The sequence below is a fragment of the Dermacentor andersoni genome, chromosome 1 (genome assembly GCF_023375885.2).
Source record: "Dermacentor andersoni chromosome 1, qqDerAnde1_hic_scaffold, whole genome shotgun sequence".
Taxonomy (NCBI): Eukaryota; Metazoa; Arthropoda; class Arachnida; order Ixodida; family Ixodidae; genus Dermacentor; species Dermacentor andersoni.
In genome coordinates this window covers 133,363,870-133,378,626 of record NC_092814.1, presented here as the reverse complement: position 1 = coordinate 133,378,626, position 14,757 = coordinate 133,363,870, and the positions used below count along the sequence as shown (strand labels likewise).

General features: G+C 46.9%; 1 protein-coding gene across 1 annotated transcript in view; it reads left to right on the top strand.

The window, feature by feature from the left end:
- Positions 1–1,368: 1,368 nt before the first annotated feature.
- Positions 1,369–14,757, top strand: part of LOC126544257 (beta-1-syntrophin-like) — a 137,881-nt gene continuing 124,492 nt past the window's right edge. Inside the window, exon 1 of the mRNA XM_050191511.3 lies at positions 1,369–2,171. Within this exon, the coding sequence (XP_050047468.2) occupies positions 1,508–2,171 (664 nt within the window). The 5' untranslated portion in view covers positions 1,369–1,507. The remainder of the gene's footprint in view (positions 2,172–14,757) is intronic.

Below are 14,757 nucleotides of genomic sequence, written 5' to 3'. Positions count from 1 at the left end.
ACGAACTCAGCAGGTCTACAAATATCTCTACGTGTATGCGAGGCATGCCGTTCCTTCAATTGCTTAATTACCGTCCTTATAATACTGCGCCGTATAAATGAAAGCAGCCGTATTTAATGTAGAAGCTGTTTTGGGAACGGCATTACATTTACGTATGAAATATGGGATAAGCGTAGCATGTTTTTCACGGAAATCAATCTCGAGAAGAATTTCTTTCTTTTACACCGCTAGAAAAAAAGCTGAAGAATGCAGCTACCTTTTTTTTTATTATTATTATTTAAACAAATTCGGGTATATTAGGTCTGGCGATATGATTACGAGCCACCCTGTTCAGTTCTCACCACCTAGGGTTCTTTAACGTGCTCCTAAACAGAAGTACATGAGTGTTTTTCCATTTCGTTCCCATCAAATTCCGCCACCTGGTTTGAACCTGTGAGCTCGCGTTTAGCCATATCCACTATGTATCCAAATTAGGCTACCGCGCCACTTTTTTTTTTCCTTTTTTCTTTTTGTTAAGCATGGACTGGACAAAAAATTTTACGTGGCTTACTTACGTGGCTTACGGGCCAATTAGATTACCATATATGGCTTCCTAAAACTGTTTTCGGCGCCCGAGGTCCGACTGCAATAAACGAACCTGTACCAATTACTCCACATTCTGTTACGCGAGGAAGACGGAAACATGAATGGAATGATGCACTGCAGTTTTTTCTTCTTTTTCTATAAGAATACTTCCCGTAAATCAGAGTACAGGGTGCCAGATGGGGCACATATGTTTTATTTGTTTGAAGCAGCGAGCAGAAAGTTTACATGTTTCCCGTCTCCGTTTCGCAAGAGCTACTGATGGAAAACTATATGCGCAGATACACACACGAGAGATAGATGCTGCTTGAAGAACATGATAAATATTTGTTCTCCAAAGGGAACAATACAATAACATACTAGAATGAAGGCCGACATTGCAGCCGCAATGCACGCGCAGTCACCGTGCGGCATTACAAATCAATAAAATGAAAGAAAGAAAAGAAAGAAAGACATCTATTCCTAAGGCATAAAAACACGTCCTATCTAATCATAAACACCATTTGAGCGGTCTGATCGCAAACAGAAGCGCGCGAAGCAGTTTGAACTAAAGCCCCTCCATACACGTTTGCGGTGGCGCGTGGATGCAGGGGCTTTAGTGTGGACGACCCCACCGAGCAGAATCAACAGCAGAACGGCGCGATCTTTTGTTGCCCAATCCAGTTCGATCGCAGCGCCGCCACAGTATTTTTCGTCGTCGCGCGCCTCGTTGCAAAGCATGCGCCGCCCCAGCCGCTCATCCCACTCAACTGTATTCTAGAACACTCCAATCGTGAGGAAGCGAAGCGGCGACCACACTGAGCTCGTTTTATTTTTCCCAATTCCGCTTTCCACTAACATAAGCCAACGTGCCATCATGTTGTGTAATAAAGTTTTTCCGTCCATCCATTTTTAGAGTGTATGTATTGTACTCATATATACGTACATGCGTACGTGCGCCGGAACACGGAACAACGAACACCCCGAATCACTGGAATCGAAACGCGAACGCTGCGAAGTGCAAGGTTACACCACTACGCGGCCTTCCTGGATTTCCTTTCTCTACGGCGTTGCGCGCGTGCGCGGCCGCCGTGTACTGCTGGCTGCGCCCTCAGTTGCAGACGAGTTGCAGCTCGCGAGCCGTCGTCCGTCGAGGGCTAAGATGGCGACTACGACGTCGTCGTACACTCGCACGGGCGTGCTTGAAGTGTACGCCAAACAGCAATGGCACAAAGTGCTAGCGACGCTCGAAGAGGACCATCTCAGTTTGTGCCTAGACGAGAGCTATGAAGTACCGCCAATCACTAATAACGGCACGCTTTCGGATAGCGAACCAAGCGACATCCCGGAAAGCATCGCCAACACCAAGCGGGTCGTCCGAGTAGTTAAGCAGGACAACAACGGTCTCGGCATCAGCATAAAGGGCGGCAAAGAGAACAAGATGCCCATCCTCATAAGCAAGATCTTCAAAGGCATGGCAGCAGACACAACGGAACAGCTTTACGTTGGAGACGCCATCCTGTCGGTCAACGGGGAAGATCTGAGGGACGCAACACACGACGAAGCGGTCAGGGCCCTCAAGCGTGCCGGCAAGGTTGTTGACTTGGAAGGTGAGCAGGATAGCAGCATTCGTTGACGTTAGCTATTGTTTGCCGACATGCACGACAGTGACCTAGGCTAAACGTCTAGCTGCAACTCATATTCCACCAGCTCTGAGTGTGCTCACTCTAAGCGCCGCGCTTGGAGGGGGCGTGTGGCTTGTTTGACCACTACGGAAGGAGCGGAGCCCTCAAACCGTTGCGCCACGCCTGGTGCGCCGTGATTTGGGCACACTTATACTACTCAGTTCAATACGCATGACACCATCATTGGTATGCGTATTTGAATTCACGTGCGTGCGCCGTTGCCGCGTCATGCACTAGCTTTTTTTTTTTTTTTTTCGTTTAGCATGAGTGCCGGCTGCTCATCGTGAAACCACGATCGCTCGTTCGGCGTTAGCGTTATTTGGCATGGACACACTTTTTGATAAAGCGAACTGCTGTTAAAATTCATCGGCTGTTTAATTTATGATTACGAGCTTGTGGATCACAGCTGCGTGATATCGCTTATGATCGCTTGACCGATCGCCGATCAAAATGGGTCATTTCGAGCATTGAGTGCTTGAGGTTTAGCTGTTTTGTGTAACTTGCTAAGCACTTACCTGTACATAACAAGTGTATGCGTCAGTGTCAAGACCGCACTGATATTGATGGGCGTGCCATATTGGTGTCGCTTTGGCTAACTGCGATGTCCTTTTTCGTGCTTATGACAAAAACAAGATCACCTGACAATGCAAGAGCGTCTGATAAACATTTTATCTTGTTTATGTCATGCGCTATAGAAAACAGTGATTTGTGGCCCACGTAAGAGTTGAAAAAAAGGAAAATGGAGGTTGAAAATCTGAGAAGGCATCATTTTATGACAAGAGAATGCAAATATGGCAGACGAGTTGAGACGCATTTATTCTTTGTTACTTTCGTATTTTTGTTTTCCTTGTATGTACATTTGTGTTATCGATGAACTGCTCAATGTTGTCAGTGCTCTCTCTCTCTATATATATATATATATATATTGTGCACTGCTTCTAACACATCAAATGAGATTTGTTTCCTTGTAAACAACAAAGAAGAACCAAAGTATTGCTAAGAAATGCATCACAAACCTATGTAAGAAACAGAAATAAACTGGAAAATAGTTTTCAGCTGCTAATATTAGTAGCTGAAAACGTGAAAGTTTGTGGAAATTTCATTTATCAGCATTGTGAAGCTGAATCTGTGAATGATGAAACCTATTATGCAGGAATGTCACAGCTCACAAATTTTCATAGACCTATACTGACTCATAAGGAAACAAAAATGTTTTAGATATGTTGCACACTCAATTGTAAAGGCTGTAGTTGCCGACATTATGAAAACTGCAGCATCTTATTTCAGTTGCTCCATTTCTATTTCAATCATCTATTTTTGCAGTGTATGTAACTATCACTGAGCATTGAAATACATGTTGAGGTCATGGTGCTTGGAAGTGTTTGTTCCACAAGAATTGCCAGCTTTGTCAATATGAAAACTTCTTTTAATTATTAGTACCTAAATAAGTATTTTCGCAGCTAGAGCCATACTTGCTGCGCGGGGTAGTAGCTACCCCATGGGCATGAGGAGCAGTTTAGTTTTCGTTTACTAATTTATTACTATTAACCCGAGATGCTCTACTTTTTGCCCATATAAAAATTTATCTTGATTTATGTGTAAACAAAATAGGTGTGTTGTTTTACTTTGGTGGAGGACATCAATAATTTTTGCATTGGTAACATGCATGTCATTGTGAAGTTGTATTTTAGTCCCATGTACAAGATATATTAGGAGTCATTTCTTTACCATGCTTTATTTAGATTTTACCATGCACATCACATATGTAGACAATAACACACACATGAACAGAAATAAAATTTGCCATCTTGTCTGAGCTGATTCATTAACATCATCAACATCTGAGCAGTGATGAAGAGCTCCAGTGAAGCCAGGTTAAAGGGACATTGCAGCAGCGCGATGTATTAAGTTTACTATTTTGCTACACACTGTGCTGCTAATTTCAGCCCATTACACTTGTTCAGTGGAGTAAAGTGTCCTTACCTTTACATGTGGTAGTCGCACAGCATGCAGCTCCACTTAATGATATCAGTGGACTGTATGTGTAATGGCAAATGGCCGACCTTTCATAATTGGTTAAAGACCACATTTAGGCATCATGTGCTGTAAATGTCTGAAAAGGCATGATCACTTGTATTGAAATGAAGCCACATTAGTCTCGCATTTATGGAAAGAAATTACTGATAAGTGTTTGCTGGATTCAATAGAGAAGAGTAAACAGCAAAGTCCAGGCGGTGTGCAGACTTTATGAATTTTCCCCGATTGATCATGTGGAATTACCATTGTAGTGCCATCGTCTGACCTCTCCTATAGTGTTTTTGCTTGGTTTCATATTATAGGAACTAAGGATTACCTGCACCTAGTCAAAACATTATAAACTACTGACATGTCAACTGTTCATTATATTTTTGGTTTGAATAAAGGCCCTCGACCTCGATACCCTTGGGGGGAAAGATTAAGGAGATTCCACGCACTGAGGGAATCGACGTTGTGCAAAGCATTTTGCTGTTAGCTGGCTACTCAGCATCGTTTGCGATTACGCCAAGCGTTGCATGTTGGACCAACGTGTTTGTGTAAGACGAACAGCTGTGTGTCTGACGCGAGTGTGTGTGTGACAACAGCAAGACGAGGGTGACGACGATCTTGTGATGCCGACGGCATGAATCCTTTTCTGGCCGTTCGACGCGAGCTTACGACATGCCGATTGTTGGGTTCTACATAGGTACTGGACGAGCGTAAGGGAGAGAAACATGAATTGTGACGTCATCAGCGACTGCGCGTTATACAGTCGTACGTACCTATGGCTACGCCATGTGATTTAAAATGACGATGGCATTTGTATTGCTGGGATGAAAAGTCAAACCCTGTTCGACTTGGGCCGATCACATTACGACGTTACAGTTTTGCACACTTTCTACATAGCGTTAGCTGCTACTATAGAACTAGTTCGTAATGCGGACCGATCCCGGAGGCGTATTCACAATTGCTAGTAGGTACAGCGGGGCGTGGCACTTACGCTGACGCCGGACGTTTGCGCGCATGCGCGGGTAAGATCAGGTGCGAGAGAGGAAATGTGGGGACTTTTGCTCATTGAGTATGACTCTGCCTAGGCATTACGGAGGAGTTTCTTAGCGCCTGTTGTACGCGTTTGTCCCTAGGCGTGCCGGCAGAAGTCGCGGGGCGTGGTAGTGCTGAACTTTTAGCGTCGCATGTTGGCGGATGGACGTAATTATATTTCTTGATTCGTGTTTTTTTTTTACCAATTGAAACAGCGTGTCATTATTTTGCATTATTGGCGGCGCCTCCAGGACACCAAAGCTAGAACCCGGACTAGTCCGTGGGTTGGGGCTCGCAGAGGCCTGCGCGTGCCAGGGGTGTATAAGATCGGCTGGCACGCTTCGGCCTCCGCGGTCCCAACCCACGGGCCGCCTTGCTTCCAGCTTTGATCCCCCCGCTACACCTTGGGTGCCCCGGAGATCCTGCGCCGCCTGCTTTATTATAACCTCAGGTTGGGCGTCGACCTCGAGCGCGCCTTCGATAACATAAGGCACTCCACCATCCTGGAGCGCATCTCCTTGCTCAACCTTGGAGAACGCACTTACAACTACGTAAGATAATTTCTATCCACTCGGAAGGCCTTCGTGTTGGTCGGAGACATCCGATCGGAGGAACTCTCCCTCGGCAGCGCGGGCACACCGCAAGGCTCTGTCATTTCCCTAATACTGTTTAATCTGGTTATGCTCGGATTAGCACAAGAACTACAAAAACTCGACGGCATTGAACACACCATATACGCCGACGACATTACAATCTGGGCTGCAAAGGGCAGTGACGGCCAAATCGAAACTGCCCTACAAGACGCCATTGACGTTGTAGAAAATTATCTTGAAGGCACGGGACTCCGCTGTTCCCCTGAAAAGTCGGAGCTTCTCCTATACCGCCCCACACTCCGTGGACGCCCCCCGCGGGGCTCCACGAATAAACGCCAATACGAGGAAATAGAGCTCAATCTGAGGGATGGCAGACCTATACCCGTGGTCCCTTGCATCCGCGTTCTTGGTATGACCATAGAAGCCAACGGAGCTAACTCTACGGCTATCTCCAAGATCCTTCGACAGACCACTAATACATCCAGACTGCTGAAACGAGTGACCAACCGGCGAGGGGGTATGAAGGAAGAAAGCCTCATCCGCCTTGTCCAGTCTTTTATCGTCTGTCACATTACTTACGTTGCGCCCTTTCTCAACTGGTACAAAGCTGAAAAGACTAAACTGGACATCATCATCAGAGGAGCCTATAAGCAGGCCTTAGGACTACCCAACCACACTAGCACGGAACTTCTACGACAATTAGGTATCCACAACACGCTAGATGAGTTAATCGAAGCCCAACGTCGATCTCAACTGGAGCGGCTTACCCTCACGGAAACGGGCCGCAGCATTCTAAACAAGCTTAATATCACCTACCACCGTCAACATGGAGACAAACACCCAATACCAGGCGACATTCAGCAATGGATACACGCCGACCCTATTCCGAAAAACATGCACCCAGACTACAGCAAAGAACGCAGGAAGGCACGAACTACCTCCCTCATCAAAGCTTATGCCAACACCGCGGGCGTCACCTTCGTCGACGCAGCTGAGTACCAAGATGGACGGCGCTTTGCGGCGGTTACCACAGCAGGCGGCTTGCTCCGACATGCTGCCAGCATCGTTACCGAAAATGCCGAGACGGCCGAGGAAGTGGCCATCGCCCTGGCCACTCTTGACCCAGCCTGCCACACCATACTGAGCGATTCTCGCGTAGCAATCAACAACTACATCAAAGGTCGTATTTCTCAGCAATCACTCCGTACCTTACGACGAGCCCCGCATTCGTCTGAAAATCAAATCACCCTCGTCTAGATCCCAGCACACGCCGGCGTTGTCCACCCGCACCTCACCAACCTCAACGAGGTTACACACTCCGTAGCACGAGGACTAGTCAACCGTGCCGGAGGCGGTACAGGTGCACCCGCAGGACGCGACCGCCTTACAATATACAACGACCTTGTGAAATCATTTTACCTCGCAAGAAGAACCTTCCCCACCCTTCACCGCAAGTTACAGGGCGCAGGCAACCACCCTTCGCCTGTTACAGACGAATACATACCCCTCCCTCACACGCTATCACACTATATACCCCGACATCTACCGGAGCCAGACGTGCAAGGTCTGTAAAACTGAATCGGCAACACTCCCCCACATGCTATGGGAGTGCAAACAACAATACCAAGACCTTAATCCCGTGACCCTCTCGTCGAGATGGCACGCCGCCCTGCGCAGCTCCCATCTCGACGACCAACTCTGGGCGACCCAGCAGGCCTACGAAGCGGCGAAGAGGCAAGACCTCGACGTCCCATCGTGGGAGGCCTATAGGCCCAGCCGACTGAACTGCTGGTGCTCATTAAAGTTCACTTTCTCTCTCTCTTTAATTCAATTAGTAAGTACGAGTAATTTCCCCCATGTTGTCCTTTGTGTATGGTTGTCGGCTTCTTATGAGGTGTTAATAAAAGAATCGGGCCCCTCTGTTTTCCTTCTTCTGGTTCATATATATAATTTAGGGTCCTTCGTTTTCGGCGGATTTCATATTTTTTAAAATTCGGGATGTTGTTAATTTCTTATGGTGTATATATATATATAAGTGGTGTTTAAGCGAACACTTTCAAAAATCTTTAAAAGTTGCCTGTGGCAGACATCACAATTCTAGTTCATGAGCTGGTCTACTCGATGCGGCGGACAATACTTGCACAAAAAATTGAGAAGCAAAATCGACAAATTAATAAAAGTTAAATAATTAAGTTTTTAACTAATTACATTATGGCCCATATTGCAATTTACAAATTCTAGTAGGAGTTCACAAGGCGTATCCACTTGGAACGAATTTTCAAGATGACACCAGTTTCGAGATATAAATGGCCGAACTTTGCGGAGAAGTGCATTGGCGTTCCAGTTAATTTGTTAACAAAATGTCGTTTCATGCACTGAAGTACACAACTGGAACGCCTATGCATTTCTCCGCAAGGTTCGGGAATTTATATATATATATATATATATATATATATATATATATATATATATATATATATATATATATATATATATATATATATATATATATTTAACCTTGCGAAGTCCACTGCTAGAATTTGCAAACTGCAATATGGGTCATAAGATAATTTGCAAGACAGTTAATTAGTAAATTCTTGCTAAAGGGACACTAAAGGTTAATATTAAGTCAACGTGGACTGTTGAAATACCATCCCAGAAACCTCGAAACGCTTGTTTCGTGCGAAGAAGAGACTTATTTTAAGAGAAAATGCGTTCTGAAGCGTCCGCGTACCTCTAGCGCAGTTCAAATCACCCGCCCTCCGATCGAGGAGTGTTGACGTCGTGGTCTCATAGTGACGTTGCGCCGTCGGTGAGTGAAACGGCTCCCGCAGACGGCGCTACGGCTTTTCTGCGCAAAACGCAAACGCGCGGCCTGAAACAGAGCAAAAACAGAGCCGACAGCAGCGCGAAAGCGGAACTATGGTGGCTAGCGGAAGGGAAAGCGCGCAACGATAAGCTGGTTCTTCATTTTATGACGCCAACTTCGACGCTCGTTGCAATGGACGACCTTGACAACGACACATTGACTCGCGATGTTGAGCTCGAGTTCTGCGATTTAAGCACTGATGAACGTGACCTGCTGCTGAGGGCTCGCGCTGCCCGCGTCGTTGCGTACTACTACGACGACGGCCTGCTTTGAAAGGCACTCCACGCGACTTCAGTAAGTCGGCGCTGAACTCGCAATCCTCTGGACGAAAGTGCAGCGAGCACACTACGTGATTTTTCGGCTCTTTGCCAGCGCGCTGTGGCAGAGGTACGGCACTTAACCACTTCGCACTGAAACTCTACAATATTACAGAGATAACAGGAGACACTTCCCTCCCCCACATAATTCCCTTAATCGAGAGGATGCCGTCGCGTGGCGACAGCTTCAAACTAATTCATTTCCCTGCCTCTTTTATCTTCACCTCTTCCACCCCACACAATATACCTCATACTGTCCCTATTGTGGAGCAAAGCCCACAGTATATCACTGCACCTGGGAGTGCCCACACCCTCCGGGCTACTCCCCTATTCCTTCACCTTCCCCTTCCTCCTGGGAGACTGCGCTGGCCAGCTCAGACCCGCAAGAGCAGCGATGGCTGATCCGGCGGGCACGCGGAGTGGCGCGAGCCAATGGGGCCCTGAACTAAGGGCTCCACCCTGCGAGGAAGTCGCCCAAACTCCTGATAAATAAATGTTTTCTCTCTCTCTCTCTCTCTCTCGAACGGAGAGGTTCACTCGTTGGCACACAGTGATAAGTAGCGTTGGATTCGCCGCTGCAACTGCCCTTGGCCAAGTTCCGCAGACCATTCGCGCATCCCACGACATCACATGGACGTGGAATTCACGCTGCTTGTTCCAAATGCAAGTTTCGCGAGCCAGCAGGACCACCGCAGCACGACGCGATAAAGAAACAACGGAAACTCCAAAGCGCGCGCGGCGCCAAGTCGAGCGCGCAGAGTCGAGCGAAAATGAAACCTTTCGATCACCCATACTACTCAAGGGTAACGTCAAAATGTTATTTTTTCTTAGAATCGAATAGAAGTAGACAAGTAGCATTTTCTTCCGTCTTGTAATCTAATGAAATGATCTTTTTTAATACCAGTAGTTGAGTACTAGCGACATAAATTATGATGAGTGCCTTCGTCATCGGGCTCGTACCGGAATGTCGCTGGGGGGTCTCAAATCGTGTGATGCATTTACCTCAATTTCTCGGATACTAAAGCGCTGTTCGCGATTATATTGACGCCTTAGACGTTCTAGAGCATTGCTTTATCACTTTAACTTGACTTTCTGGTAACCTTTAGTGTCACTTTAATTAGTAAATTTTGCCTCTCTCTCTTTTTTTTTTTTTGCAAGTAGTGTCCGCCGCTTCGAGTAGACCGGCTCATAAACTAGAATTGAGCTACCTGCACAAGCAACCTTTAAAAAATTCTTAAAGTGTTGGCTGAAACACACTCTCTCTCTCTCTCTCTCTCTATATATATATATATATATATATATATATATATATATATATATATATATATATATATATATATATATATATATATATATATAATAAACGTTTATTCTGACGAAGGCCGTGCCACGGCCGAAACGTTAAAACCATTAAAGATGCAATTTTCTTAAGTGTGCACCTTCGTTTCTAAATATATATATATATATATATATATATATATATATATATATATATATATATATATATATATATATATACACGAGGGCGAACCATCAGAAAGTATTTGCCCCTACATTTTATTAGCCAAAATAACGTACATGCATATAACTACACATATATACGTACTATCCTACGTACCTTACACTATTTTTCCACATAGTCCCCACACCGGTTCAGACATTTGTCCAATCGCAGCACTAAATTCGAGATGCCCCTGTTAGTCAGCGCCACTTCTCACGGCTTTGACGGCGGTAGTGGAACATACTTTCTGCCGCAGGCGTCACGTGTACGTGATATTTTTTAATAAACCCACGCATGCTGCCGGATTCGATACGCTCGCTATGTAATGAACGAGAAGAAATGTAACCGGGGGCCGATATTTTATTAGTCATATCGTAAGAAGCCAACAAGGACATCACGGACAGCATAGGGTAACTTACTTGTACTTATTAATTGAATTGAATTGACCACGCAAAACGAGCGTTTTTGCATTCCACCCATCAGAATACGACCGCAAATCGAACCCGCGACCTCGTGGTCAGCAACGGAACGCCATAGTCACCGCAGCGCGTAACACCATGGAGGCACGACATAAACTTAAGACCAGACCACACGTACGCTTGCGGACGCGCGCAAGCTCGCGCCTTGCGGCTGCCGCGCCTCGCGAGGAATGGCGGTTTGCTTCCACAGAGACGCGCGACAGCACGCTCACTGGGCTCACTCATAGACGCCTTGGCCGACGCCACTTCGTACTTTGTTATCGACAGTGTTGCGCAATGCTTCGATATCTATAAACGGAAATCTTATGTCTTTACAGCTGTTGGATCAGCACAAAAAGGAGAGAAGCACTTTCTTGCATAATATAAATCTACTTCACTTCGTGCCGTAGCTGCGCAGCCAGGCTTGCCGGCGCAGGGCCGGCCAAACGCGCGTTAACAGAGAGGATCTGTTCACCGAGATCGCGCCGCGTTTCGACGCGTACGAGCAGTGTTGCACCGTTTGCGCATGTGTGGGTGCGCGGACGCGAGCTCACGCGCGTCCGCAAGCGTACGTGTGGGCTGGGCAACTCCGGCGATTTTGCGATGTTCACTGATCTTAATAAAATTTTCAATATATTTTCTTTTTTGCGCTCTGATTATATGTGCCAAAATATACGGCTGCAAGTCATTTAGTTTTCCTAAAAATGAATTTTAAAGATTGGTTGCGTTCCTGACTCATGAATTTCTACTGGCCACCCTGCGTTTGTGACTTCAGAGACTGCACCGCCACTGTCGCTGAAATCGTTGTTTAATATTCCGCCGTCTAGTTCTGAAACTCTGCAAAAGCTGCCTGTGTCGTCAGGAAACATCAGCGTCGCTTCTTTGGCGTTAGCGCCACGTGTAATGCGTGTTTAGCACGCGCTCTGCGTGTTTACATTATGGTAGTGTAGGATCTGACGTCATCGGCTCATCGTGACGCCGCAGGAAGCAGCTACCTGTTCCGATTTCGGTATGTCGTTTATTGGTTATTTAAAATTACTGATGAATTTCTAAGCAATTTGAACCACCCTACCGATCACAGGTCTGTCAATGCCATTTGAAAATGACAATATCCTAATATGGCTAAAAAAACGCCGGAGTTGCCCTTCAAGAGTCTGTGTCACCCGTCACGCAGCGATCCTTCGCAAGGCAACTCTCCACGAAGCCATCCCCTTTGTCTTCTCTCTCAAAAAGTCGGCCCAACACGCTTAGTGGACTCGGCCCAATGTGCTTGATTCCCGGTGGGCTATTTAAGACGTGCGTATGTTTGCATGCTTTGTCAAAAGCTTTGTGCACATCTTGTCCCTATATGAACCACCGCGGTGGCTATATTAGTTCTGATGCTGAACACGAAGTGGAGCCTTCGTTTTCCGTATGCCGCATTTTCATGCGGGCGTAATGCAAAAGCGCCTCGCGTACCTCGATTTAGGTGTTTGTCAAGGAACCCCAGGTGGTCAAAATTAATCAGGAGCCCTCCACTAAATCGTTTCTCATTGACCTATTGTTGCCTTAGGACTGTGAACCGCATGAATCAATGTCCCGATGTTCTTGTGCAACTTTGGTCGTTTATTGCAACGTATGCATTTTGTGTCTTCGTTGCAACGTGTGAGTGGACCGCCGCCCGTTGCATTCGCACTCGTTGTTGTCTCTATGGAAAAGCGTGCACTGAGCACGACTAGCAGGATGGTGGAAGACACTGAAACTTACCGCGACATGATCACGTGTTGGGCCGCCTTCCCTCCAATTTTGTTACCTAATGCTCCCTCCTAGTTCTTTCCTTCATGAGTCACGCACTCTAGCGAACGAAGGCCCACCGCGCCACCTGAGCTTACGTCCATTGTTGCGTCTTTGTTTTGTCAGAGGCCACGCTGTCGGAGCTGCCATCGTCCCAGTACGCTTCGAGACGGTTGCAGCAATACCGTAATCAAAATTCCTAATGAGAGTTCGAGAATAACGCGTGAAGCGCAGCTAGAGGCCAGCCAAGCATGCGCGCGAGAGCAGACATAATTTATACCGACTTGTGACTTGTCGGTCTGGATGGTGGAAAATTTTGCCTGCTTGGAGTAAACTAGACGTAAGCAGAGATGCATCTGTTAGTGCATGACGTTTATTTTCTTGCTGTTAAAAAGTAGACAAGCGCGTTTAGTGTGAAAGCAGGCGTGAGAGTGCCAACGGCACTAATCCAGAGAGTTCTCGTTATTGACCGATGCTTCGGGGTGGCGACTTGCAGATGGATATGCGAGGGCTCTGAAAGATCGATAACTTGAGGGGGAAAAGCATTTATCTGGTAATAAAGAAATCCGAGGACAGCTAAGCACTTCTTATGAGTTGTGAATGCGAAAGCACTAATGTCCAATTGAACTCCACTGAGCGGTCCTTCGAGTTACGAACTCCTCGCGAGCAAGAGAGCGCGTTCGGGTGCTTGGCGCGTTTTGATTTGACCTTGCCGAGGCGCAGTTAGAACGCTGGCGAGAGCTTGCGCGGGCAACGAAGGAATACGCGGCGATGCCCTCTTCTTTCACGCAACACCTGGCGCGCTCGTGCAGCAGCAGGTGTTCCCTTTCGCCCGCTCTGCTCCGTCGAGGCGCGCTCGTGGCATGGCATCGCAGCCAATGGGATTTACTTGCGGTTTCGCTGTTACAGACGGCAGACGCCGGCTTTTTCATTCATCGGTCATTTGACGCACTTGTATCAAAACAGGAAACACGTGGTCAAAATTTATCCAATACAATAGGTCACGCTGAGGTAAATAAACATTATGCTACACATCATTTTCTCCACATTATGTAAACTTTTGGTAACTTGTTTTTTGCAGTATCTCCAGCGTTCGTTCCTCCGAGCAGTGAGCTCGACAGTATCGCTTGACGCTGGACGTAGGATCAGACATTTTACGGATGAATAGGACGCGATGGCCAGTCTTGGTAGCATTCTCACTCTCCGAGATTCAGCAAACGCTTACTTCGAAAGCCCCGTGGACGTTTGAGCTAGCGCGCGGAACACAGCGTATTCCCTTCACCGAGTGTGAAAGGGTACACGAGCTCAGATTGCAAGTTCGTGCAACATTATTGAATACGTATACGCTGAACTTAGGTCTATTGACGTGAAATCAAGCGTACCATCCCATAGCTTCGTCTTTGTTTTCACCGTGATGGCACAAAAGCGGGCCCTGAATGGGCTCAGAAAAGAAATACCTGGTATATACCGCTGCTGTGAAGGCTCCTTCGAGCTTGGTTTAAAGGTTGCCATTGGAAGAAGATATTAGCACCTTTCTGCCACTGTGGGTGGCGGAATGCGGGGGACAGGAGACAGACGAACAACATTTTGGGAGTCCTGGCAGTGCCGGGCGCCAAGCACCTATATCGGCTGGGCTGATGTCTGCTCGGAGGCGGATTCTTTCTTTTTTTTTTTAATTTCTATCATTAGAACGCGTGGCCCGAATGTTGTTTGTCGCTATTAACCTTTAAGTTTCACTCGCGCGTGCTTCAGCGCCCACCACACAGCGAATTATTTTTAGTCTAGATGGGTACGAGTGAAACGGCTCTGTAGGCCACGGACTCTGCTGTTCGCTCCAATACGCGAACGGCCTGCAGTGTCGGCTTGTGTGTGTGTGCGACGGATGGGGATCGGCGAGCTCAGCTGCGCACCTGCGTGTGTGGGCCCAGCATGGTCGTTGTCGG